The sequence below is a fragment of the Orycteropus afer genome, unplaced genomic scaffold, assembly GCF_000298275.1.
Source record: "Orycteropus afer afer isolate SDZICR_OR568_19922 unplaced genomic scaffold, OryAfe1.0 scaffold00490, whole genome shotgun sequence".
Classification (NCBI taxonomy): Eukaryota; Metazoa; Chordata; class Mammalia; order Tubulidentata; family Orycteropodidae; genus Orycteropus; species Orycteropus afer.
The window spans coordinates 726,101-751,086 of NW_006922077.1; the positions used below are offsets into that span (position 1 = coordinate 726,101).

General features: G+C 40.6%; 1 protein-coding gene across 1 annotated transcript; it reads right to left on the bottom strand.

Moving 5' to 3' along the window:
• Nucleotides 1-840: 840 nt before the first annotated feature.
• PYM1 (PYM homolog 1, exon junction complex associated factor) lies at nucleotides 841-16,737 on the bottom strand. The gene is made up of 3 exons (XM_007955087.2): nucleotides 16,704-16,737; nucleotides 1,865-1,958; nucleotides 841-1,324 (listed from the first exon to the last, which is right to left on the bottom strand). Exons 1-3 carry the CDS (start codon nucleotides 16,735-16,737, stop codon nucleotides 841-843), a joined length of 612 nt encoding a protein of 203 aa, XP_007953278.1.
• Nucleotides 16,738-24,986: the final 8,249 nt, after the last annotated feature.

The following is a 24,986-nucleotide window of genomic DNA, read 5'->3' on the forward strand; positions in this document are numbered from 1 at the left end:
GCCAGCAGCCTGCTATACTACTGGCTGATCTTGGGTTTGTCAGCCCCTGCAGCTTCATGAATCAGGAAAAGCCTCCAACTTGAAGTCTGACCCATGGACTTGGTCTTTTGTGAGTCATTTCCTTGAGATAAATTTACATATATTTATATGCTTTATTGGTTTTGCTTCTCTGGAGAACCCAGCCTAAGACAATTATAATACTAATTGTTATGCAATGACACCTGAGCAAACATATAGAATTAAGTGTTGCTAATTTAGTCATATGCTCATACTTTAAAAAAATTAAATGGATTACTCCCAACACTTGTCTTCCTGTGCCAAACTAAAGAAGATAAAACTTCTACTAGGAGTTGAAAAGAAACAGACAAAGTCAGACATGTCTACTTGGGTTTATTCTTGTTCTTTAAAAAAAAAGAGGAGGGGGAAGGTGGGATGAAGGGGGAATAACCCCAAAACACTGTGAACAGGAACCAAGACTCCAAGACTTGGGTGTAGTCTCCCTACCCCCAATCTCAGCTCTGAGATTGCTACCCACCCAATTTTCTTTTAAACAAAACACCCAAATCAGCAGCAAAGGTACCTGGGGTACCTTTGAGGTACTTGGGGTAGTCACTGAGATTCTGAACACTGGGAATGGGAAGGGGGAAGTCCAAAAATTAGGCGCTGGGAAGGGAAGAAATGAGGGAGAGGCTAGATCCTGGAGGACAGAGTTGGGAAGCAAGAGGTGGAAGTGAGCCAAGTATGGCAAGTACCCCTCCTGACTGCTGCTGCCCATATCCCCCAGGACCCCAGAGAGCCCCATGGTTTGTTCTGCAGTCCATTCCCTATTCCCCAAAGGCCTCACAGGCCTAGCTCCAAGTCCTCCAGCTCCTCCTCCAGTGCCCTCCTCCTTGCCAGCTTCTCCAGCTGCTCTTTGCTGGGCTGGTTGATCTCTCCAGCCTGGATCCGCTGCTGCAGCTCTTCCACCTGCCGCAGCTTCTTCTTTAGATTCTTTATCTTCTTGGCTTTCTCGGTGGTGGTAGCTGAGTCAGGTTGGTCAGAGACAGCTGTAGGGACTGCACGGGAGCCCTGCAGAGCATTGGGGAGTTGGGATGTCTCTCCCAGGGACACCTTTTCGAGAGTCCAGCTCAAGGCCTCTGCCTCTCCCTTCTCTTGCTGCTGCCGCCTCTTCTCCTTCCGCTTCAGGTTGCGTTTGGCTGTCTTGGAGAGGCCTGGTTCACCACCTTCAGGTCTGGATGGGGTGGCAGGAGCAGTGGCCTCAGGACTCAGTCCTGGGGGCAGTTCTGGTTTACTCTTGAAAAACTTCACATATTTATTCTCATACCTGAAGGGAACAGAAGATGTCAATAGAGTTTCAAAGAGTCACTGACTTTCTCAGCCCTTTTCTTAACCTTCCAAACCACTTCACCCTAATGACATTCCCACTTCTTTCCTCTTTCCATGGTCCCTCCCTAACTTTCCTCTGTTCTACATGAGAGACTATAGAAGGGGTCTCTAGGATCCAAGCTCTGGAGCTCTGAATGCTATTCTGATGAACAGAGGCCACAGCAACAGAATTAGCTTGCTCTCTGGTGGTGTAGTGGTTAAGGCATTTGGCTGCTAACCAAAAGGTCATTTTAGCCTTAAAATCCCAATAGGGGTCACTATGAGTCAGAAGTGACTCGATAGCAGTAGATTTGGTTTTTTTTATGGTACCCCTCACTTACCCCTGGATCCCAGCCCCCTCCTCTCCTCTCTCAGATAGCTGCCTTTCCTTCAATTTCCTGGGGTCTCAAAAGAGTCTTCCCTGAACTCATAGGCAGACTCGTTCTCTCCTTCTGTAGGGAGCCCATTAAGTATCCCCTCCTCAGGCCTAACCACGCACACTGGAACCTCCTCTTGTGGCACATAGCCTTCTTTCACTCTCCGCTGCTTCCGCCAGGTCCCGTCAGGTCGCTGTGTGGAGGCAATATACTTGCCTGAAATGAGAGAAATTATGTTGAAGTTATTCTTATTTTCAGACATTTCCCAAGATGACAAAAGAATGCATGAATGTATGCATCTTCCCTTAACAGCCATCCCTCCACCAAATCCAACCATAAAGGCATCTTGTTATCAACCCTCAATCCCTCTCTTGCCATTATTTATTTACCAAGTATCTACTATTTAAAAAAAAAAAAAAGCTAGGCTCTATGGGAATGCACAGTATGATACACCATTCCTGACCTGAAGAAGATTCTATTTTTATAATTTAATTGGCAAGATACATCAGGCATAGAGGAAGAGTTAAGCACAAGACAACAGCATAGTACATCAAAAGGCAGTAAGTGAAGAACCACCTTAAAAAGTGGGCAAAAACAGAACCACAAGAAGAAAAATGACTCAAGAGACTTCATAGAGCTGGGGGAATTTTATTTAGATGGAACTTGAAAAGCAGGACAACTTTAGGCCTACTTCTATACTATAGAATATAATACTGCATAGTTATATTAATATATAGTTATAAAAGCACCAGTATACAAGGATATATACAAATTATATTTGTATTATTTAAATTAGCAAAAAGCTGTAAACAATTTAAATGGCCAATAGAGGGATGATTAAATAGATTTGGTTCATTCATACAATGGATTACCACATTATTATAAAGAATGTGTTAGATCTAGATGCACTGACCTTAAATGCTATTCATCATACACTAAGTGAAAAATCCAATTGCAGAATAATTTGTAGAGCAGCAATCCTCAAACTTTTTTATTTCAGAACCCCTTTACATTCTTATTTTATATTATTATGTACATCACTATCCGATATTTAAAAAAATCATATTGTCGTTAGAAAAATCTTTTAAGTACTGGGAAGCTGTCAAGTGCATACTGCCAGATACAAGTTTTCCAGAATTCTAGATTCCAAGGCCATAAATCTTTATGGGCACAGACTGCCTATCTTTCTCCTGTGGAGTGGCTGGTGAGTTTGGTTAGCAGCCGACTGCTTAACCACTGCACCACCAGGGCTCCTAATTTTCATTTGAAAACTCAGATTTTCTCACTGGCAATAAATACTGTCAGCTGTTTTCCTTAAGTAACAGCTACGTGTTATTTTCAGGAAAATACCCAAGTCTGAATTACCAGTTTGTCACTAGTTCTTTCAAGTTAAAAAAAATGGTGTTCCATGAAAAGAGAAGCTTGTTTAGCATGCAAATCACACAATTGCATTAAAGGCTTTTCCTTGATGTAACTATCTTACTTGGGTATGTAGAAGTGTTTCATGCTTACTTTCCAGAGTCACAGAACATTAAAAAGACATGTATCAAAACATAAAGTTTATTTTTTTTTAAAGTGTATACAAGGGTTGGGATTTAATAAAATTAATTTTTACTACTTCATTAAGGCTATTCTTAAGTGAAACTAGCATTATTTACTGCAAATGTGTCATAGTAAAGAATACAATAACAAACACAACTTAGTTCCACTGCCTTGAATTGTGCTAAAGTGTCAGCAGTTTTACCCACCACTGCTTCTGCACCATCAGTGCAAACAAATGCCAACCTAGTAAAAAGGCAAATACAAAAAAAATTAGCTATTGAAAACTCTATGGAGCACAAAACTACTCTGACACACATGGGGTATCACTATGAGGTGGAATTAACTTGAAGGCAACTGGTGGTGGTGGTAGTAATTATGAAAATAGCCTTGCTTGCAGACCTCTTGAAAGGATCCTTATGGATCCCCAGTGATCCTGGACCATTTTGAGAACTCCTAGTGTAGAGAATGGTTCCATTTTTGTTGGGGGAGAGGGCAGCATTTAAAGTCTGTACAGTCAGTCTGTATATAGGGACTTTGGAAGGAATCATACAAAGCCTTTAATGCTGATTACCTTAATGGGGATAACCTGGAAAAGGAAGTGGTAGGAAACATTAACTATTTTAAATACAGCTCTTTTTCAGTATTACTTAAAAAAGAGAAAGATTTTTAAAAGTAAGGAGTTGAAGGCGTTACACATGAATTAAATAATGTTGAATAATTTTTTCTGTTTACAACATAAATATTATTAATAAATTTTTTAAAAATTATTAAAGAAAGGAAGGGAAAAAAAAAAAGAAAAAACATGAACAAAAGTACTCAAATATGAGCAAAGAAAGGTATGGCTGTAGGAATGGCCATGGAGTAAATTATTCAGGCAAACAGAATGAAGAAGGGTCCAAGCAAATCAGACAGTTTGTGACAGGGAATAACAGGAAGCTAGGTTGGGGATGAAAAAAAAATGGGCTCAGATTTTAGAAAGCATTAAAGACACGCTTAAGAAATTTGAACATTCAAGGGACATATGTCTATTTGTTAATTAAATTTGCTGTTTAAATTTTCTATATAGCCTTAACAATTATTCTCTGCTTCTCCTATCAACTATTGAAAGCAGTGTATTAAAATCTAATGATTTGGGATTTATCTATTTCTCCTCACTGGTTTGCCAATTTATGCTTTATGTATTTCAAGGTCTTACTATTAAATTACAATTGTTATAGATTAAGAAAAGAAATTTGGACATTATCTGGTGAAGAAAGAGCTCCAGGGGATATTTTTTGCCTAGCTGCAACAGACAAACTCAAACTCAACCACTGCCATGGAGTCGGATCCAACTCATAGCGACCCCTCCTTGGGTTTCCAAGGCAGTATCACTACGGAAGTAAATTGCCAACCTTCCTTCTCAGGAGTGGCTGGTGGGTTTGAACCGCCAGCCTTCTGGTTAGCAGTCAAATGCCTTAGACACTATGTCACCAGAGCTCCTACAGACTTAGCATTTATAACAGACCAAGATCCTGCCCTTTCCTTCAAAGAGTTTATAATATCATTAAAACAGGACATATAGAGTGTCAAATATAAAAATTTATTCAATGTTGTATATGTTAAGTGGCAAATGAGGCAAGCAGTAACAAAATATGGTCCCTGAGCTTGCAGGCAGAGTAGTAACTGAAGAGTGCAAAATCTGAGAGGCTTTGTGGAGGCAGGATTGGAACAAGACATGGGCTTTGAAAAAAGGGCCAAACTAAAGTAAATGAAAAGGTAGGCTAATGGATTCTAACCAGAAGCTTCTTCTAAAACAAAAATCTAGACATGGAAATATATATGCTATGTTCAGGAGACAGTGAATAGAGCAGTCTGTCTGGGCCTCTTACAGGGCTGGCTAGTATAAAGAATAAGGGGAATGTTCAGACCATGAACATTAAGTCAGTTAAGGAATTTAATATCTAGCTCATGGCATGCATTCAATAAATATCTGTTGAAAGAATGAATACTTTATTCAAAACACTGGTTTAGGGCAATTAATCTGGCATGATGAGAAAGCAAATTGGAAATGGAAACACTGGACACGGGGGAAATCTGTTAGGAAAAAATACTGCAATAATCCTAGCATGAAGGGCAGAATGGACTGTAAGGGAGAACGAGAAAGTAAGGGACTGGTGCCAGATACATTAACAAAGAATCAATATTCGTAATTCACTCACTGACTGGGGGAAGGCTGAGATGTTAGAAGTCTGAGGTAATTCAACACTCTTTTTGTTTCAGTAATTCTAACCTTGAGAATTTAGAATAAAGAAATAGTTTCAACAGGAAAAAAAAAATAGAGCAAAAAAGAATCAAGTGAAAATTATGGCATTATCTATTAATGGCTAAAAATTATATCTAATTATACAAAAATGGTGAAATATATATAGCATATCTGTTTAAAATAATGAAGAACCAAAAAAAATCATGTAATATAATGTAAAACATAATTAAATTGTATACCATGATTTCAACCATAAATATGTTACACATATTTGTAAGTCTAGAAAAGAATGTACAATAACAAAAATGTTGTGTTGGGGTGATAAAATCATGTTTTAATAATTCCCATTAATAATAATGTTATGTTATAGATTTTTTTAATGTAATTTAGGTTTCAAGCCTAAATGGCTTGTAGAATGAAAGGTGCATAGATGAGAGTGAAATTACTTTTGACCAAGTGATTTAAAAAGATTTTATGAAGGACACAGCATGTGTTGTGAACCTTGGAAGACGAGCAAGATTTAGACAAGTGGGAAGTTGGAGTGAGCAAAGAAAAAAGAAAGAGGCAAATCAGGAGTCACATCCCTACTTAAAATTCTTCCTGGATTCCTCCGGCCCTCAGAGTAATACTTACATCGAAGATAGAGCAACACACAAAAGGCCTTCTTGACCTAGCTCATCTTCAACCTCTTAGCACCCAGCCATTCACACTCTGTTCCAGCCACTGAACTATTCACAACTTAACCTGGATCCATGCCTATATTCTGTGTCTTTTTGCTCCCACTTAAGTACACTTTACCCACTTCTTATATTAGTTAATTCCTACTGGTTTTCCCTGACCTCCCTACCCCATGCCAAATTAGAAAGTGCCCTTTGTGACCCACAGCACCTGTCTCAGCCTTCATCATGCTCTGATGTTTAACATAACTTTGTTGGAGAACAGGGGCTGTGTCTTTGATCTTTACAGCAAAGGGGCTGGCCCATAGGTGACAGTAAATACTGGCTGAGTTAAAGAATAAATAAATTTAAGTATAATATTTAGGGAAAAGCCAAGTAAAATATTTAAGTATAATATTTAGGGAAAAGCCAAGAATGTTTTGGGCAAAAGGCATATGTAATAGGAAAGGAGGCTAAGGGTAAATTAGAATATAAAAGGCTTCCAATCTCCCCTGATGTTGGATTTAAGCCTCAGATTGTGGGAGAGCACTGAAGGCCAATAAGGGAATACAAGTGATTTGCTCAAAGCAATGCCTTATGAAGATTAACCTGAAAATGTGGAACATAAAGTAAAGGTAGAGTAAATGAATGCAGTAGCTGCAGTGTGAGAAGACTTGACTGAGATGGTCTCTGGGTGTTGGAAAGAAATGAAAGAGGAATTTATTATGACGAATAAATCAACAGGGCCTGAAAGCTACCAAGATCTGAATTAGAGAAAGAGGAAATAACTGAAACAATGCTCTGGTGGATTTAATCTGGTGCTTTTCACATGTAGTCTCTTATTTGATTTTCAGAATAAACTTGTGGGTAAGTTGGACAATGGTAAGAACATTTATTCACACACTTATTTAAAATTTTTATTGAGCACTTACTGTTGTGCCAGGCACTGTAACAAGAGCTAGAGACATTATAATGAGTAAAGCACACTAGGTTCTTGCCCTCTTGTAGCATACATTCTATTAGGAAAAAAGGTAACAAACAAGCTCACAAACAAACAAACAATTACAGTATCACACTTGAATGTGTAAAATTTGGAGGAGAATAAAAACTACTGTTATAAAGAAAAAATGCAGAGAAGACAACTTTGTGAAAATAACTAATTCTAGACAGCAGTGGTTTACACGGAATTAGGGAGAAAGGGACAATGCCAGAAACACATACTTAAATTAACTGCATAAAAATTACAGTTGAAGGATTCAGACTAGTAAAGACGGAGTGTGAGGAAAAGCAGAGCAGAAGCTTCTTGAATAGCCATCCTGTCCGGAAGCCCTCAGAGACACAAATAGCCCATTATCACAAAGGAGCACCTATTTTTATGTAATCTTGGTTCCATCCTCTGGCCTTGATGGCATCCAAGGGTGAAGTCAAAAAGAAGGGACAGGTTTGGCGATTCCCACCCCTAGAAATAAAAACCAAGGGCAGAATATCAGGACTTTCAGGTAACATCTTTGAGAGTCAGAAACTACAGATTATAGACTATTACTATAAGAATTTCGTAAACTTTGTCATTTCCCCATGTCTGCTTTTTAATCCCCAATCTCTTTCCTTAAATTCATTAGCAATAAAAACCCTTAAACTGAAAAGGGCCTTGTTTTCATGAGTAACAAGAAGACAATGGAGAGACTATGTCCCACAAAATAGCCAGGCTGGGGAGGAGAACCACACAGGATTAGGCGGAAGTGACTACTATAGGCCTCTTGAGTCCCTGAGGGGCATTTCAAAGAAGGAGTTCTGGGTCACAGATCTGGACTTCAGGATGATCTCAGGCAACCATGATAAGACCTGAATACAGTTTCCAATACAGAGAAAAGAGAAGAGCAATATGAAGAATGATCCTGGAAAAAGACTCATGATCATTTTCCTCAAGGAGGAAAAGGTATCAGCAATAACAGGACATAATTGATAAGAAAAAGACTACCAAGACAGTCCTGTGCCATGGAGACCGAAAGATTTTTAAGACAAGGAGACAGGTAGCTAACTGTTAATTACTGAGTTCAGGAACAAGGAGAACTGAGAAAAAGGTTACTGGATTTGGAAATATGAAAATCCCTGCTTAGCCTCAGAAAAGTAAGGTGGTCAGAAGCCAGACTACAAATTAATAAAATGCAATACACATTTACTAATTCCTCCTATGCAAAAAGTACTATACTAAGTGCTATAGGGATTATCCAAATGAGTAAAATGATTGCTACTTTCAAGAAATTTACCGTCTAAGGGTGGTGGCGGACAAGTTATGCAGGCAAAGAGTAAGATAAAAATGGAATAAATATAAGTATCTTAAGTATCCTGAGAGACCTAAACATACTAATCCTTCAAGTAATCACACCCAGTTGGGTGGGAAGACAGGAAATCAAGAAAACCTTAAAGGCTAGGTGGCAGTAATAATAACAATACCAATGACTAATATTTCTTCAGGCAAGCGGCCATCTAGATGCAACAATAGGTCTCTCCTTGTCCAGAGCAAAGAAGAATGAGGAAAATCAAAGACACATGGAAATAATTAGTCCAAGGGATGAGTGGACCATGTGAACCTCAGCCTATATGACCATGAGACCAGAAGAATTAGACGGTGCCGGGCTACCACTGTCAACCACTCAGAAAGGAATCAGTGGAGGAGATCCTAGATAGAGTGGGAGAACAATGTGGAACAAAATTCAAAATGATAAATAAATAAATAAAGACCAGGTTTACTGGTCTGATAGAGCCTGGTGGGGCCCCTGAGACTATGGCCTCTAGTCACTCAGGCATATAGGGTGAACATTTACATCAGGTAGATACACTCAGAACGATCAATCATGGGAAAACAGAAGGGCAGTATTTACATAGGGAGATAGACGGGGGCAATAATGCATAGGAAAGAACAGGAAAGAGGGACACAGAGAAGAGGTAACTATAGAGAGGAAGTGAGAAGACAGCTGTTAAGACTCTGGGAAACTGCAGTCAATGTCATGAAACAAAACGTGTATGAACTGGTGTATGGAAAACGAATTTGCTCTGTACACTTTCACTCAAGTTACAATACAAATTAAAAAAAAAAATTCTGCAGGCAGAAATCGGAAGGGAAAGGGCATTCCAAGAGCAAGAACAACAAGCAGTCGTAACAATGGAAAACTCACAATATATCAGGAATAGTTAGGAAAGAGCATTTTGGTGGTTCAGTGGTATAATTCTCACCTACCATGAGGAAGTCTCTGGTTCAATTCCTAGACAATATACCTCATGTGTATCACCAGCCTCAGTAAAGGCTTATGTGTTGCTATGATGTTGGAAAGGCTTCAGTGAAACTTCAAGATAGACTAGGAAGAAAACCTTGTGATTTACTTCTGAAAATGTTATGGATCACAACAACAGTCTGATGTGTAATCAGTTGTGGACATGATACAAGACCAGGCAACATTTTGCCTTTCACTTTACATGGGGTCCCCATAAGTCAACCACAGCCAATACCAACATTACACCAGGAATTTTACATACATTAGCTTGTTGAATCTGGACAACAAATATGCAAAAAAACAAACCAAACTCACTGCAATTAAGTCAATTCCAACACACAATGACCCCCCATTGGGTTTCTGAGGTGGTAAATCTTCACGGAAGTAGATTGCCCCATCTTCCTTCCACAGAGCAGCTGATGGGTTTGAACCACCAACCTTCTGGTTAGCAGTCAAATGCCTTAGGCACTATGCCACCAGAGCTCCTTGGACAACAGGTATATAGCATCATTTACAGTTGAGGAAACAGTCTTCGAGAGGGTAAAGATTTGTCCAAAATCACAAAAATAATAAGTAGCTGCAATCTGAATACAGATCTGACTCATATCATCACATTGGTATCCAACTGGCCTATCTTATATAGCCCAATTTCACTGGTGTGTACTGGCCAAGATGTTGTATGTGATAATATTTTACTGAAAAACAATTTGTGCTTAGAAAGTAGTACAGGAACCCTGGTGGTACAGTGATTAAAGTACTCAGCTGCCAACCAAAAGATCAGCAGTTCAAGCCCACCAGCCACTCCACAGGAGAAAGATGTGGCAGCCTGCTTCCATAAAGATTTACAGCCTTGGAAAACCTATGGAGCAATTCTACTCTGTCCTATATGGTTGCTATGAGTCAGAAATGACTTGCCGGCAGTGGGTTACCTTCACTATAAGAATGGACAATCCAAATGTAAATTTGATAGTCAAGTCCCAAAAGATTTTTGAGTTACCCCAAAAATTATTAAATAAGTTTGGGAAATCCTAAAGTAAACCCCTCAACAAAAGATTTTTTTTGTTTTTAACTACAAGACTTCTCTGCGTTAATATACTTTTATTATTATTAATTATTATGTTCTTATTCCTGTGAATATCCAAGATTATCATATGGTTTTATAGTGTTTCCCAAATGTATTTCCCAAAGCCTTATTTTTATTTCAGTTAGTCATTTATTTTTTTAATATATCTCACAAGATTACTAAATGTTCTAAGAATGTTTTGGGAAACACTGTCATTCAATATGATCCAAATCATGTTACTATAGAAGTGCTGTATTTGTGCACAGAAAAACTAAAAGGAAATGTTAACTGTAGTTATCTCTGGATTCTGGAATTACCAATAGCATGTGATTTACATTTCATTCTACTTGTGTATATAAATAAATTAATTAAATATTTGTAATTTCCAACCCAGTAATTCTACTTCAGGAAATCTATTCCAAGAAAATAACCCTAAATGTATGAAAATATGCCCAAAAATATTCACAGAGTTCTTGGAACAAAAATTCTATGAACAACCTAAAAGTCCAACAACAGAGAAAAGGAAAGATAGGATACATCCAAACAATTAAACATTCTGCCAGTATTTTCCAAGATTTTCACAGAGAATTTCTAAGCAAAGAAAAATATTTAGGTAATAAGATTAAATTTTAAAAAGATATAAAAATGTATATACCACCTGACTCAACTACATTAAAAAAATGCACAGAAAAAAATAAAAATTAGGATTTATGCCAACTTTAACAGTAGACTCTGCTGGATGAATTATATTGAATAAAAATTACATAGCTAAATTTGTATTTAAAGAGTAGTAATCTGGCAGCAGTATGTCAGATGAACTGGCACAAAAAGAGACTAGAGATAGACTAGAAGTCACAACAACACTTATAAGGAAAACTAGAATTTTATAAGGCACTCAGAATGGTCCAAGTACTATGCTTGGTACTTCACATATATAATCTCTTCCAATCCACTGTGGCAGTTAAGTTTGTGTGTCAACTTGGCCGGGCCTGGTTGAGTGGCTAGGCAGCTGGATATAGTATTCCCCATGATGAGACTGGTAATCAACTCCATGATAGAATCTACCATGACCAGCTGAGCAGCTCTCTTAGGGATATGGTCTGCCTCCTGTATATAAGGAGAAGCCTCAAGAACGTTCTCTAACCTTTTGGCACACTTGAATTCTCCATGTACCCAAGTCATTGTTCAACAGTCTGCCATGCCCTGCCGATCTTGGGACTTCATCTGGACTTGAATTAGTGGCCTGCCATGTAGTTTGGTAACACTGGGAGTGTGCCTTTTTACTTGTCAACCTCGGCCTTGTCAGCTTCAGCAGCCAGCAGCTGTCTGAGTGAAGAAAAGCCTCCAGCTTCAGCGGGCTGGGAGCAGGAGGCAGAGCTGAAGCCCAAAGTTGAGGGGCTTTCACCCAGTCCCTAGAGCCTGCCACTCTGAAATTTGACTTAAAGCCTCCAAACTCTAAGACAATAAACTCCCGTTTGTTAAAGCCATCCCATACATGGTATATTTCTGTTAGAGCGGCACTAGGTGCCCAAAACATCCACGTAGTAACTTTTACATGATAATTACTGATCCATTTGTTGGGTACTTTCTGCGTACCAGACACATATATTACCTCATTGAAATTTTAATTCTCATAATTCTGTGTTGTAGGAGTTGTTCCAGTTTCATCAATGAGAAAACAACCAGTGAGTATGATAAACAAAATTCCCAAGGACATACAGCTTACCAGTAATGAAGAAAGAGTAAGGGTAATGGCAATAGGCATAGTAGAGTATCTCAACAAATGATTTGGGGGAGGGAGCAAGAGATGAGTGAAAGATGATACAAAAATGACATCTCAATAGCAATGAGCATACTTAGCACCCAGAACTTGGTTTCTAATACCATTCTCCAATTATAGGAATTAGGATCCCTGGAGAAATAGCTGATTCCAGGCCTGAAGCAAGAAATACACAAGATGAGCCTAGAGCACATTGTAGAGCCAAAAAGTGAAAACCTACTAAAAGAAAAAAACACCACTTCATTAATGGGAGACATGTTAAAGGGATATAAAGAACTAACTGAAACAACTCCCAATATCAAAGCTGGAACATTTGAACAACAAAATAGTACTGGATTATAACTCAAACATAAAATAAATAACTTCATATTGATATAAATAAGTAATTCAATAAATAAAGAAAAGACAAATCTCTTGTGCATTGTTGTTGTTGTTATTATGTGCTGTCGAGTCGAACCCGACTCATAGGGACCCTTCCTTGGATTTCCGAGGCAGAAGACTGCCCCATCTTCCTTCCGGGGAGTGGCTGGTGTCTTGTGCATAAAAATCCTAAATAACTTATATTGATACTCTACTCTCAAGAAGAGGAAGCGTAACTCCCCTCTCCATAAGTTTGAGTTACAAATATTGACTTCCTTTCAAAGAGTATACTATGGAAAGGGATAAGAAAAGAGGAACTTTACAGTAGAGAAACCTTACAACTACCATGTTAGACAGAAGATCAAGGTCAATAGCAACAGTGAAAAATCACTGATACTATGTACCCTTGATATGATGTGATGAAAATGGCAGTTTACCTCTGTTGTGGTCCCCACCCAAAATCCATAATCCTAGTTATGATTATGAGAAAAAAAATCAAACAAATTACAATAGAGAGGCATCCTACAAAATACTTGACAAGTAGGAGCTCTAGTGGTATAGTGCCTAAGGCATTTGACTGCTAACCAGAAGGCTGGAGGTTCAAACCAACCAGCCACTCCTCGAAGGAAGACTGGGTAACCTACTTGCATAGAGATACCACCTTAGAAACTCAAGGAAGGGTGGCAGAGTCGGATTTGACTTGATGGCATTGAGTTTATTTTTTGGGTGTTTTTTTTTCTTGGTAGTCCTCCTTAAAACTCAGTGTCATCAAAAGCAATGAAAGGCTGAGAAACTGTGACAGCCAAGAGGAGCCTAAGGAGAGTTGAAAAGTAAATGTAATGTGGTATCCTAGATGGGATCTTGGAAAAGATAAAAAACACTAGGTAAAAAATAAGGAAATTTGAATAAAGTATGAACTTTAGTTAATAATTATCAATATTGGTTCATTAATTATACCAAGGAACTATATTAACAAAATGTTAATAATAAGGGAAACTGGGTGTGGAGTATATGGGAACGCCACACCATCTTCTCAACTTTTCTATAAATCTAAAACTGTTCTAAAGAAATAATATTTAAAATAATTTTAAAAAGAGAGATAATGCAAAAAGTTGATCCTGGGTTGGCTAGAACAATGATGTCTTTAAAAGAAATAAATCAAAAACCAAACCAAACTCACTGCCGTTGAGTCAATTCCGACCCACAGCAACCCTTCCTTGGGTTTCCGAGGTGGTGTCACTATGGAAGGACTGCCCAACCTTCCTTCTGCGGAGTGGTGGGTTTGAACCACCAGCCTTCTGGTTAGCAGTCAAATGCCTTAGGTACTACATCACCAGAGCTCCTCTTAAAAGAAATAAGGAAGGAAAAATTTATTTTGGTCAGGCTGGGTTTGAGGTGTCACAATATATCCAAGAGTGAAAAAGGCATATGCAACTCAGTAGAGAGGCTGGTGCTAGAAATAAAAACAGTAAAGAGTTAAAGAACAAATAAGCAGTAGGAAATGAAATTAGGTATGACCTGAGATTCAAAAAATCTGACTGTGAACAGTAAAAAAAGAGAAATGATAGGTCTTGATTTTTCAATGAAACAGAAGGTGAAGTCACAGAGAGCTAGAAAAGTTCTGGGGAAACAGCTATGGAAGACTATAAGGGAATCAGGACAAAACAATTGGAGAGAAGTTGTAATCTTGGCAGAAGTTAACACTAAGTTGTATTACACTAACTCTGCTAGCTTTTGTGCTTTTTCTCTAACAGTGTGTCGTGGCCTAGAAGTAGAAAGTAAGAAAACAGTTGTGGGTATCAAAATCAAAACGAACAAATAAAGCAATGAAGACAGTATCAAAGTGACTGGTCACAGAAGTCCACCTAGTCACAGAAGTCTACCAGGCAGTATTAAAGGCAGCCATGCTAGTAGACCTGGTGCACTAGGAGGGGTCAAGAACCAAAGAGCCTGTTGGTGTGTACTGTCAAGTTGATTCTGACTAATAGCAATCCTGTAACAGTAAAACTGCCCCACAGGGTTTCCTAGGCTGACATCTTTAAGAGAACGGATCATCAGGTCTTTTCTCCCCACAGAAGACAGACTAGATTGGCTGGTAGGTTCAAACCACCCACCTTTTGGTTAACAGCCAAGTGCTTAGCTAGAGAGCCTAAACCAAAGAAACCAAACTCACAGCCATGAAGTCAGACCCGACTCATAGCGACTCCTCCATGGGTTTCTGAGGAGGTATCACTACAGAAATAGATTACCCAACCTTCCTTCTGAGGAGTGGCTGGTAGGTTTGAACCACCAGCCTTCTGGTAGCAGTCAAATGCCTTAGGCACTACACCACCAGAGCTCCTCCAGAGAGCCTAAAAAGGGACAAAAAGCTGGTTTGGTAGGTGTGGCTGAAAAGGAGGCCAAACTAATGGGGAACACCTGAAGAAGAAGTGGTGTCATGGGTGAGATCTAGGTTGTAGTGATTCTGATGTGTAGCTATTCTGAAACAGAAATGAAAAGTCAATGGTCTCCTGCTAAGGAACTATGAGATCAAAGTATTCAAATGTGCTGGAGACACTGAGAATGACTGCAAGGTCTGGGTCCTTATAGGCAGTAGATGATGGGACCAAGATTTTAGAGAAAATATTGTAACTGCATTACAATACCTTCCACAAGGATAAGAGTGACAGTAATACATCAAAAATCTGGAAGTAGGAAGGGAAAGCAGTCTGATTCCTTCTCCTTTTCCACAAAGTCACAGGAAACAACAGACACCTCCAGGTGGGAGGGGAGGGCATGTGATACCTGGATTATCATTAAGTCATGGTAAAGAAAATGGTTATGAATAGAGAGAAGAGTACTGGGCAATAAATATTTTCAAAGCACACATTAAAAGGAGCTAGTTTAAGAAGGACATACTGGGTAGAGGGCAGGAGGAAAGAGGTTGAACCATTCTAAATGAGGTTTGGGAAAAACCTGGGTTGCATGAAGTATCACACTTCAGAAGTGGGTTGAGAGATAAGAACATGGAGCACAAAAGGCAAAAAACATAACTGGCACATTTAAAAATAGGCTGTGTATACCACAGCAAACACAGTGCCGCTTCTACAAAAGACTACTCTTACACAATGAGGGCTACAGAAACAGTAAAACCTTTCACAGCATTTCACAAATTGCTTTCATGTACATTATCTGATCCTCAGTGGGTAGATATTACTAAGTTTCTAAAAATAAGACAATTAGGATGGACAAAACCATGATGAAAACGATCTCAGTTTACAACACATCAACCTCACATACACAGCAGACACTTCTGCATCTCAGACTGCAGGACTAGAATTTCTTCTCTAGCCAGAAGGAATAGTGGATTCTATTAACTTGTCAAAAGGTTTGAGAGAAAGGCCACTAGATATCGTCCTATTTGCCTTCTCCCACCTTAGAACCCCTCAAGCTCTATTACCACCACTGGCTGGAGAAGGCAGAGAAGGGTGGTACCATCAAGGAGAAAACCCAAGCTCAAAGTTGTACTAGGTTCCTCTTCCCTTCGCACCTCTGGACTTCAGTGGCTCAACAATGAAAATGAGGCAGAGAGTGAAAAACATAATACAGCAACGAAGAGTTCTTCAGCAGAAACAGCTTCGAGAAAAAGAATTCAAATGGGAGTGAATAGGAAAGTAAGCAGGCATCGCTAAAAGATGGGGGAGGGGAAAATGGGAAGGCAGGAATTGGAGGGAACTGAGACTACAGGAGCCTCCAAGGCTGGAGAAATCAAAAGAGATACAAGGTGCTCCAGCTGCTGGAGAAAAGCTTAGAGACAGTGAGGGTCCTGGAGCAGGTACCAGCATTGAAGGACCCCAGGGTTTGGGTGACCGGAAGCTAGGACCCCAAAACACGAGACCAGAAGGGGGCGCAGGTGGCACCCCGTAGGAGAGAATGAATGGGGAAGGCGGTCCAGGGGGCGGGGCAAAGGAGGGGTCCCGGGATGGGCGGAACACAGACCCCTTTCCAAGTCCAAATCCCTGCCCCGGGAGCCCGGGGAGAAGCGGCTTCGCGCCTCCCGCACTCACCGCCGGTCTCATCAGTTACATAGGGAGTCGCCATCTTGAAAACGCAAACCACTTCCGGCGTGAGAGGGCTGGGGTCCCGCCCCCCTCCCCACCGGAAGTGGAGTCCGATCGTAGCAAGCCACCATCTTAGTCTTAAAGGGAGAGTGCACCGTTTCATGGGCCGTGGTTATAGGAGAAAAGGAGTAGAAACTGAAGTTGTTAATAAAAGCCGTGGATCTTTTTTGCCACTGATATCATTACTGAGCGCTGCTGCAAATAAAGCAGTCCTCTGGGGGCCGAGATAAAGTTCCGAGGCACGGTTCCTCTTCACACTCATCGTCCGTCCGGGACCTCGGGGAGAAGGACGCAAAGCTCACCCGCACAAGGGGCAGCAAATGGGAAAAGAAAGAGGACTCAGGCCTGCACCCGGCTCCCAGAGTGGCTTGGGAACGTGGAGCAGGACAGGCAAACTCGGAGAACGCTCTAAGGCGCACGAATGTTGGTGGGGCAAATTGAAGACCCCAACTAACCCTCTTTAAGATGACGGGGTTGAAATCTCGTGCCGATTGCCCTCGGCTGCCCAACTCAATTCCGCCCAACTCAACCCTCCTGGACACAGACCCGCGTGAGGGGCGTGGGAGTGTAGAATGCTGCCGATCGGTCACCTGTTCCCGCAGCCTCCAAGTTGCCGGTGGCTTCCATGGCCGAGCAGGCTATGGGCCGGCTTGCGCGGGCGGCCTTGGCCTGGCCCTGCCCCTGGGGCGGCTCCGAGGAACCGGGAGGCGTAGTGAGGAGGGCCCTAACTTGCCCGGCCTCCGACCCCGGGTTCCTTATAGGGCAGGTCAGAGGGCAGGGTGAAGGCTTCTGAGTGGACCCAGTTAGCACTGGCGTCACTAGGGGGGTTGGAGGAGGGTGCAGACAACAAGGAGTAACACAGTCAAAGAGGGTGACATCAAAATGACTAGAACTTTTGTGCGCTGTTAAAGCAAAATTTTTTTTCCATAAAATATCCTTATAACAAGAACATTTTTCATAAGCCAAGCTTACATGTATCAATATACAATTGATCTTGAACAACATGGGTTTGAACTGCACTTTTTTTACAATTTTTTTACAATAAATATATTGGAAAATTTTTTTGAGATCTACAACATTTTGAAAAAACTCACACGTTGCATGGCCTACAAATATCAGAAAAATTAAGAAAAAGGTATATCATGAATGCATATAATGTGGGTAGATAGGAGTCTATTTCATTGTTTACTACCATAAATATACATAAATCTAATATTAAAAATTTTAAATATATCAAAACTTACACAAACACAGACTGTATATGATGCTAGTCACAGTTGAGAGAAATGTAAACAAAGATGCAGTATTAAATCCTAACTGCAAAAAATTAGCTGTAGTACATAATGTACTACTATAATAATTTTGAAGCCATTTCTTGTTGCTATTGAGGTGATGGGGAGTATCTACTTAAAACACTGTGTGACATTAATCATCTCTGCATAAGTAGTCTTCTCTCCAGTAAACTGTATCAAAGTAAAAAATGATCTCTTGCATATTTTTCATGTTTAATGCAACCATAAACCTTGAATAACATCATGGGACCCATCTGAAATACCACTAGTGATGCTGGGAGTGCTCCCAAGAGGCTGAGAAAAGTCATGACATTACAAGAAAAAAATGAATTGCTTGATATGTACTATAGATTGAGATCTGCAGCTGCGATTGTCTACAATTTCAAGATACACAAATTCAGCATAGGGCCATTGTAAAAAAAAAAAAAAAAGAAAGAAAAGGGAATTCATGAATCTGTCACTCCAGCCACACAACTAGCCATGAAAACGTTGCACTTTTCGCAAAATACCTTTTTATCTGTATTGACAATGCAGTTTTTATGTAGGTACAAGATTTCTGTAAGAAAGGCATATCTATAGACTCTAATATGATTTGAGAATAAAACAGTCATTATATGAAAATTTAAAACTAAAGGAAGGTGAAGGATCGAAGGCTGAAGAATTTAATGCCAACAAAAGATGGTTTGATAATTTTAGAAAGAAGTTTGGCTTAAAAAAATGTCCAGGTAACAGGAGAAGCAGCTTCTGTCCACTAAGAGGTAGCAGATGAGTTCCCAGACACAATTAAGAAAATCATGGAGAAAAAAAAAAATTTGCCCAAACAGATTTTTAACACAGACAAAAGTGTCCTATTCTGGGGGGAAAAAAATGCCACAAAGAACATTTATTAGTAAAGAGAAGTAAGTACCAGGATTAAAGGCAGGAAGGGATAGGCTAACTCTACTGTTTTGTGCAAATGCAGCTGGGTTTATGATCAAAACTATTTATGTTATGGGTAAGGCTTCCAGTCAATAGTAGGCTATTAGTAGTTAAGTTTTTTTGGAGTCAAAAGTTATCGTGGATTTTCAACTGGGGAGGGGGCTGAACACACCACTAACCCAGAGTTGTTCAAGGTCAACTCCACCCCACCGACAAGGTTCAAACTCTATGCTAATTTACTTTTTGAACATTCTGATACACTCTAGTCAGAGCTGTCATTATTACCCAATTACACCAGTGAATCACAAGGTTTTGTCAGCACATGAAGTAAGTACGCACCACAAGCAAACACTGTTGTTTTCATTGCTGGCAGTGTTTTTATAGTTGCTGATTTCATTAAATTTTTTGTGTTTTAGCTACAATATAGTGGTAATTGGTATTTGTGAACATATATCAATAACTTTTTGAGAATTAAGTGGCATTTAAAAGGAAAAAAAAAAACAAAACTGCCATCTAATCGATTGGACTCATAGTGACCTCTCGTTGGGTTTCTGAGGCAGTCTCTATGGAAGTAGATTGCCCAAGCGTCCTTCCGAGGACTGGCTGGTGGGTTTGAACCGCCAACCTTCTGATTAGCAGTCAAGTGCCTTAGGCGCTACGCTATCAGAGCTCCTATTTATAAGAAAAGAAGGTAAAAAATCAAAAAAGGCTTCCACTCATTTACTGATAATGTATTGTAATTCAGAGGAGCTCTGGTGGTGTACGTATTGGCTAAGCCATTTGACTGCTAACCAGAAGGCTGGTGGTTATAATAATAACCTAAGAAATATTAATATAAGAAATATTACAATATTTAAGAATATACTCTAAGAAATATTAGATTTATAATCTAATATTACATTTAAGTAATTTATCACTATATCACATATTATTCTATGATTAAAATTGATAATAAACATTACTAAGGGTTCAGAAGGAGCTCTGGCAGTGAAGCACTTAAGACACTTGACTGCTAACCAGAAGGCTGGCAGTTCAAACCCACAGCCACTCCTAAGAAGGAAGGGTGGGCAATCTACTTCCATAGTGATACCGCCTTGGAAACCCAAGGAGAGGTTTCTATGAGTCGGGGCCGACTCAACAGCATGTAACAACTAAAACAAGGGTTCAGAACATGAAAACTATCAAACGATATCATTAATATCACACCAAAGTAAAATTTTGCTAAAGATCATTCAAATGGTTATAGCAATACATCTATGGGGAACTGTCAGAAATTCAAGTTAAATTCAGAAGAGGATGTGGAACTAGGGATATCATTGCTGTTGTCAGAAGGATCTTGGCTGAAGAGAATACCAGAAGGATATTTACCTGTGTTTTACTGACTACACAAAGGCATTCAACTGTGTGGATCATATAACAAATTATGGATAACATTGCGAAGAATGGGAATTCCAGAACACTTAATGGTGCTCATGAGGAGCCTATACACGGACCAAGAGGCAGCTGTTCAACAGAACAAGAGGATACTGCATGGCTTAAAATCAGGAAAGTTTTGCATCAGGGTTGTATCATTTCACCATACTTATTAAATTTGTATGCTGAGCAAATAATCCAAGAAGCCAGACTATATGAAGAAGAATGCACTATCAGGATTGGAGGAAGATTTATTAACAACCTGCAATATGTAGCTGATACAACCTTGATTGCTGGAAGTGAAGAGGACTGAAGTGCACTTACTGATGAAGTCCATATTACAGTCTTTAATATGGATTACACCTCAACATAAAGAAAATAAAAATCCTCACAACTGAACCAATAAACAACATCACAATGAATGAAGAAAAGATTTAAATCATCAAAGATTTAATTTTACCTGGATTCACAATCAACACCCATGGAAGTAGCAGTTAAGTAATCGGATAGATATTGCATTGCAGTGGGCAAATCTGCTGCAATAGATCTCTTTAAAGTGTTAAGGAATAAAGATGTCACTCTGAAGACTAAGATGTGCCTGATTGTGTTTTCCATTGCCTCATAGGCATGAAAAAGCTGAACAATAAATAAAGACCAAAGAAAAATTGATGCCTTTGAATTACTGTTGGTGAAAAATTTTAAATATACCATGGAGTGCCAGAAGAACAAACAAATCTATCTTGGAGAAGTACAGCAAGAATGCTTCTTAGATGAATGGCCAGATTTCGTCTCATGTACTTGGGACACGTTGTCAGGCAGGACCAGATCCTGAGAAGGATATCATGTTTGGAAAAGTAGAGGGTCAGCGAAAAAGACAAAGACCGTCAATGAGATGGATAGATACAGTGGCTACAACAATGCACTCAAAGATAACAAAGATTGGAAGATGGTATAGGACTGGGCAGGGTTTTGTTCTGCCGTACATAGGGTCGCTATGAGATGAAAACAACTCCATGACACCTTACAAGGATTCTGTATGATCTGGTCCTGGAGTAGGTCCATGTGGAGTGAATTAGTGCATTTGGTGACACCAATCCAAATGACCAATTAGTATTCAAATTAACTTCATCCTGTTCTCTGTGCTCTGGGGATCAAAAACGGACAACTGGCCGATAATCCTAACCCTAATAGGCAATCTCTTTGCAGCCTTGACCTGCCTGCCCTCTGCTTCCCCATTCTTTAGGGAAGAATAGGGGTGGTGTGGTGCCTAAGGTATTTGACTGCTAACCAGAAGGCTGGCAGTTCATTTAGGACAACTGAAGGAAGATGGGGCAATCTACTTCCGTAGTGATACTGCCTGGGAAACCCAAGGAGGGGTTGCTGTGAGTCGGGTCTGACTCTATGGCACATAACAACAACAACAACAAACCTTTTTCTACACTCCCCCCACTCCCTTTCAGCAGTTCCTTCAGGGCTAAATCCAGTTAAACTCGTTAAGCCTAGAGCCTGGGAGGGGCCAGCTGTAGGCTCCTCTCCTCTGATGTCAGTTGGCTCTGCCCTCTCCTACCCCCACATTGCTTTTTTTCTTATTAACCCTTTTACCTTTCTCCAAATCCTCTACTTAGCCTTAGGTTAACATCCTAACAGTAACCCTGGAACCAGGGATGAGAGAGGAGTATACTAGTGACTCACGTCCAACACTTGTTGTTGTTGTTATGTGCCGTCGAGTCGGCCCCGACTCATAGCGACCCCTCCTTGGGTTTCCGAGGCAATATCACTACAGAAGTAGGATTGCCCAACCTTCCTTCCGAGGAGTGGCTGGTGGGTTTGAACCGCCAGCCGTCTGGTTAGCAGGCAAGTGCCTTAGCCACTATGCTACCAGAGCTCCTACACTAGGCTGTTAAAAATAAAAAAAAAAAAAAATCATTAAAACAGAGCAGTGACTGACTAGGAACCTTCTGACTTTGAAATTAAGCCCCAGACGTTTTCCCTCATTCTTTTCTTCCTTTCTTCTCACTGTCCACCTCCATGACTTCCACCTTAGGTCCAACTCAGATCTCAAAAAGACTCAATTAAAACCTGATTTGCATATAATACAGTTATTGCGAATGCTCTTGACAATGACATCCTTACCCAGCTGTGCTTCAGCTCTGCTCCCATCTAGCAACCTGTCCTTAGCCTTGGTATTAATTATTACAAGTGAGCGTGTGAGACGAAGCCTCTAAAATCTAGTGGGATGCATTGATTATGACTGGTCTTTGCATCTCTGCAATAGGCTGCTCAACGGGTCTTTCTGCAGCAGGAATCCTAAAGTGTCCCCTATTGACTACCTAACCCTCATCTTCAGGCCTCACTGTGCCCCTAAACATCCTGCACCAGCTCTAGGGTTGACAGGAAGTGAAACTCAATTGTCTGCCTAGCAGCCTGGCCTGGGACCCAGCCCTGGGTCCCGGATGTGGCCCCCTACCCTGAGGAGGAAGAGGGGGAGGATTAGGCCAGGGAGAACAAGACTGTTGTTTTTTCCTCTCCCTTTGTTCACTGCGGTTTCTTTCTTTCTGATTTTTATGATGTGGTTGAGTAAAGAAATGAGCACCTGGAACTATAGGCATCAGACGCCTCCTTAGATGTTTCTTGGCCTTTCTTGCCCCCCCAACCCCCACCAGTAACTGAGCTGGGTGGGGTGTGATGGGGGAAAAGACCATAAAAAAGAAAAAAAGGAGCCTTAGAGTAAGAGTGATTCCATCTTACTCATTAGGGAGAGATCACTCATGCCCTTCTTTGAAGTTCCAAAAAAAAGTTTTAAAAGAATCGCTTTTAGCTTTATGTAGAGACATATGAAGATGATGGAGTGAGAAACAGGTTATACATAGGGAGGTGTAACTGTTAGGTGTTATTTGCATGGAGTGTTCTTTGCAAGAAAAACTGAGTACCTTGAGGATTAGTATCTTTTCCGAAGTTTTCCTATTTGAAGAGTTCAGGGGCATAAAACCGGTTGAAAGAGAGGTCAGGGTACTTGTTCTTATATTTTATGTTTTTCTTAGGTTGGCTGGGATCAGGAAGGCTTAACACACATGCACACACACATACTACATACCAAGCCACTCTTAAGCTGGGGTATGTTTTTGGCTGTCTTAAAGAACTAAGAACATGACCTGATGAATGGTAGGCCCTTAAAAGTGTTTGCTGAATGTGTGGTTAAGGAGGTGATATAGGAGTGGAGATAAAGCTTTGCTAATAGTGGTTGTTGTTGTTGTTGTTGTGTGCCGTCGAGTCGAACCCGACTCATAGCGACCCATCCTTGGGTTTCCGAGGCAGTATCACTACGGAAGTAGATTGCCCCATCTTCCTTCCGAGGAGTGGCTGGTGGGTTTGAACCGCCAGCTTTCTGGTTAGCAGTCAAGTGCCTTAGCCACTAGAAAACAGTTAAGAATGAAGGATGGAGAGTGGTAGAGCCCCGGATTTTTTAAGACGGGGGATGAGACCTGAAGGGAAGACAGGAGCAGAGAGACAGATTTTCTCCAAGCCTGCCTCAGATCTCCAGTTCAGACAGAACTTCAGTACCCCCAAACCCCATTCCAGCCACTTTATTACTCAGCAGCTTCATTTCTGTTCAAAGTGAGACCAGAGCCTGTCTTGGAAATAATCAGGAACTGTTTAGATCCCTCTGTTTCCACTAGAGGGCTTCATGTATTCATTCCCTCTCTACCCCAACCATCCCCTCAAAGTGTGTGTGTGTGTGTGTGTGTGTGAAGGAGCTCTGGTGGGAAAGTGGTTAAAGCACTCAGCTGCTAACCAAAAGATCAGTGGTTCGAATCCAGCAGGAGAAAGATGAGGCAGTGTGCTTCCATAAAGATTTACAGACTTGTAAACCCTATGGGGCAGTTCCATTCGGTCCTATATGGTCACTATGAGTTGGAATTGACTCGATGTCAGTGAGTTTGGTTTGGTTTGGGGTGTGTGCGTGTGTGCGTATGTATATGTATGTGTACAACACAAACACACTAAACTCTTCTTCCAGTCAAAGCTCTCCCCTCCCCCTTCCTCCTACCCCCAGGTGTTAGGAAGATTCCAGGAACCCAAGCCTTTGTTACCTTCCCCCACTTCAATGAAGGGTGGGAGGGGGTTAGCTGTGGTTGGGGCGGGGCGCGGGAGCAGGATGCCTGGGTCTCCAGTTCCTACCGGTAAGTTCCTAGGCCTCTGTTCATTTCCCTTGCTCTACAAGCCTCACAACCATCCATGCTGTCCTAAGATCCTTGACAACTCCAGAACAGATTCCAGGCAAGAAAAAACTGAAAAGATCTCTTTTCATTCCTTACTTTTGGCCAGGGACTTCTACAACACCTGCTAAGGTCAGCGGGCAACCTGGGAAGATTAGGGCAGGGAGAATGGTACACAGGACAGAGTGCTGGGTGCACCTAAACTTCTACCCAGAAATAAGGAGGGAATAGAGTCTTGAGAGAAGGAAATGTCCTGAGGGAAAACTGACCTCAGAGTGTGCGACATTTGAGATCTGGGGTTTAGGGAGGTGTGGAGTCTGGAGGAGAGTGTGGGCAGCTTTTCTCTAGCAATGTGGAGCCCATGAGAGGAGAGAATTGTTTATATCTTG

What these genes read in the sequence shown, in the direction of transcription:
- PYM1 (XM_007955087.2), bottom strand. Translation starts at nt 16,737, where the DNA reads ATGGCGACTCCCTATGTAACTGATGAGACCGGCG. An exon ending in TGTAACTGATGAGACCGGCG is followed by an intron (nt 1,959 to 16,703) that starts GTGAGTGCGGGA and finishes CTCTCATTTCAG; the next exon opens with GCAAGTATATTGCCTCCACA. An exon ending in CCACAAGAGGAGGTTCCAGT is followed by an intron (nt 1,325 to 1,864) that starts GTGCGTGGTTAG and finishes TGTTCCCTTCAG; the next exon opens with GTATGAGAATAAATATGTGA.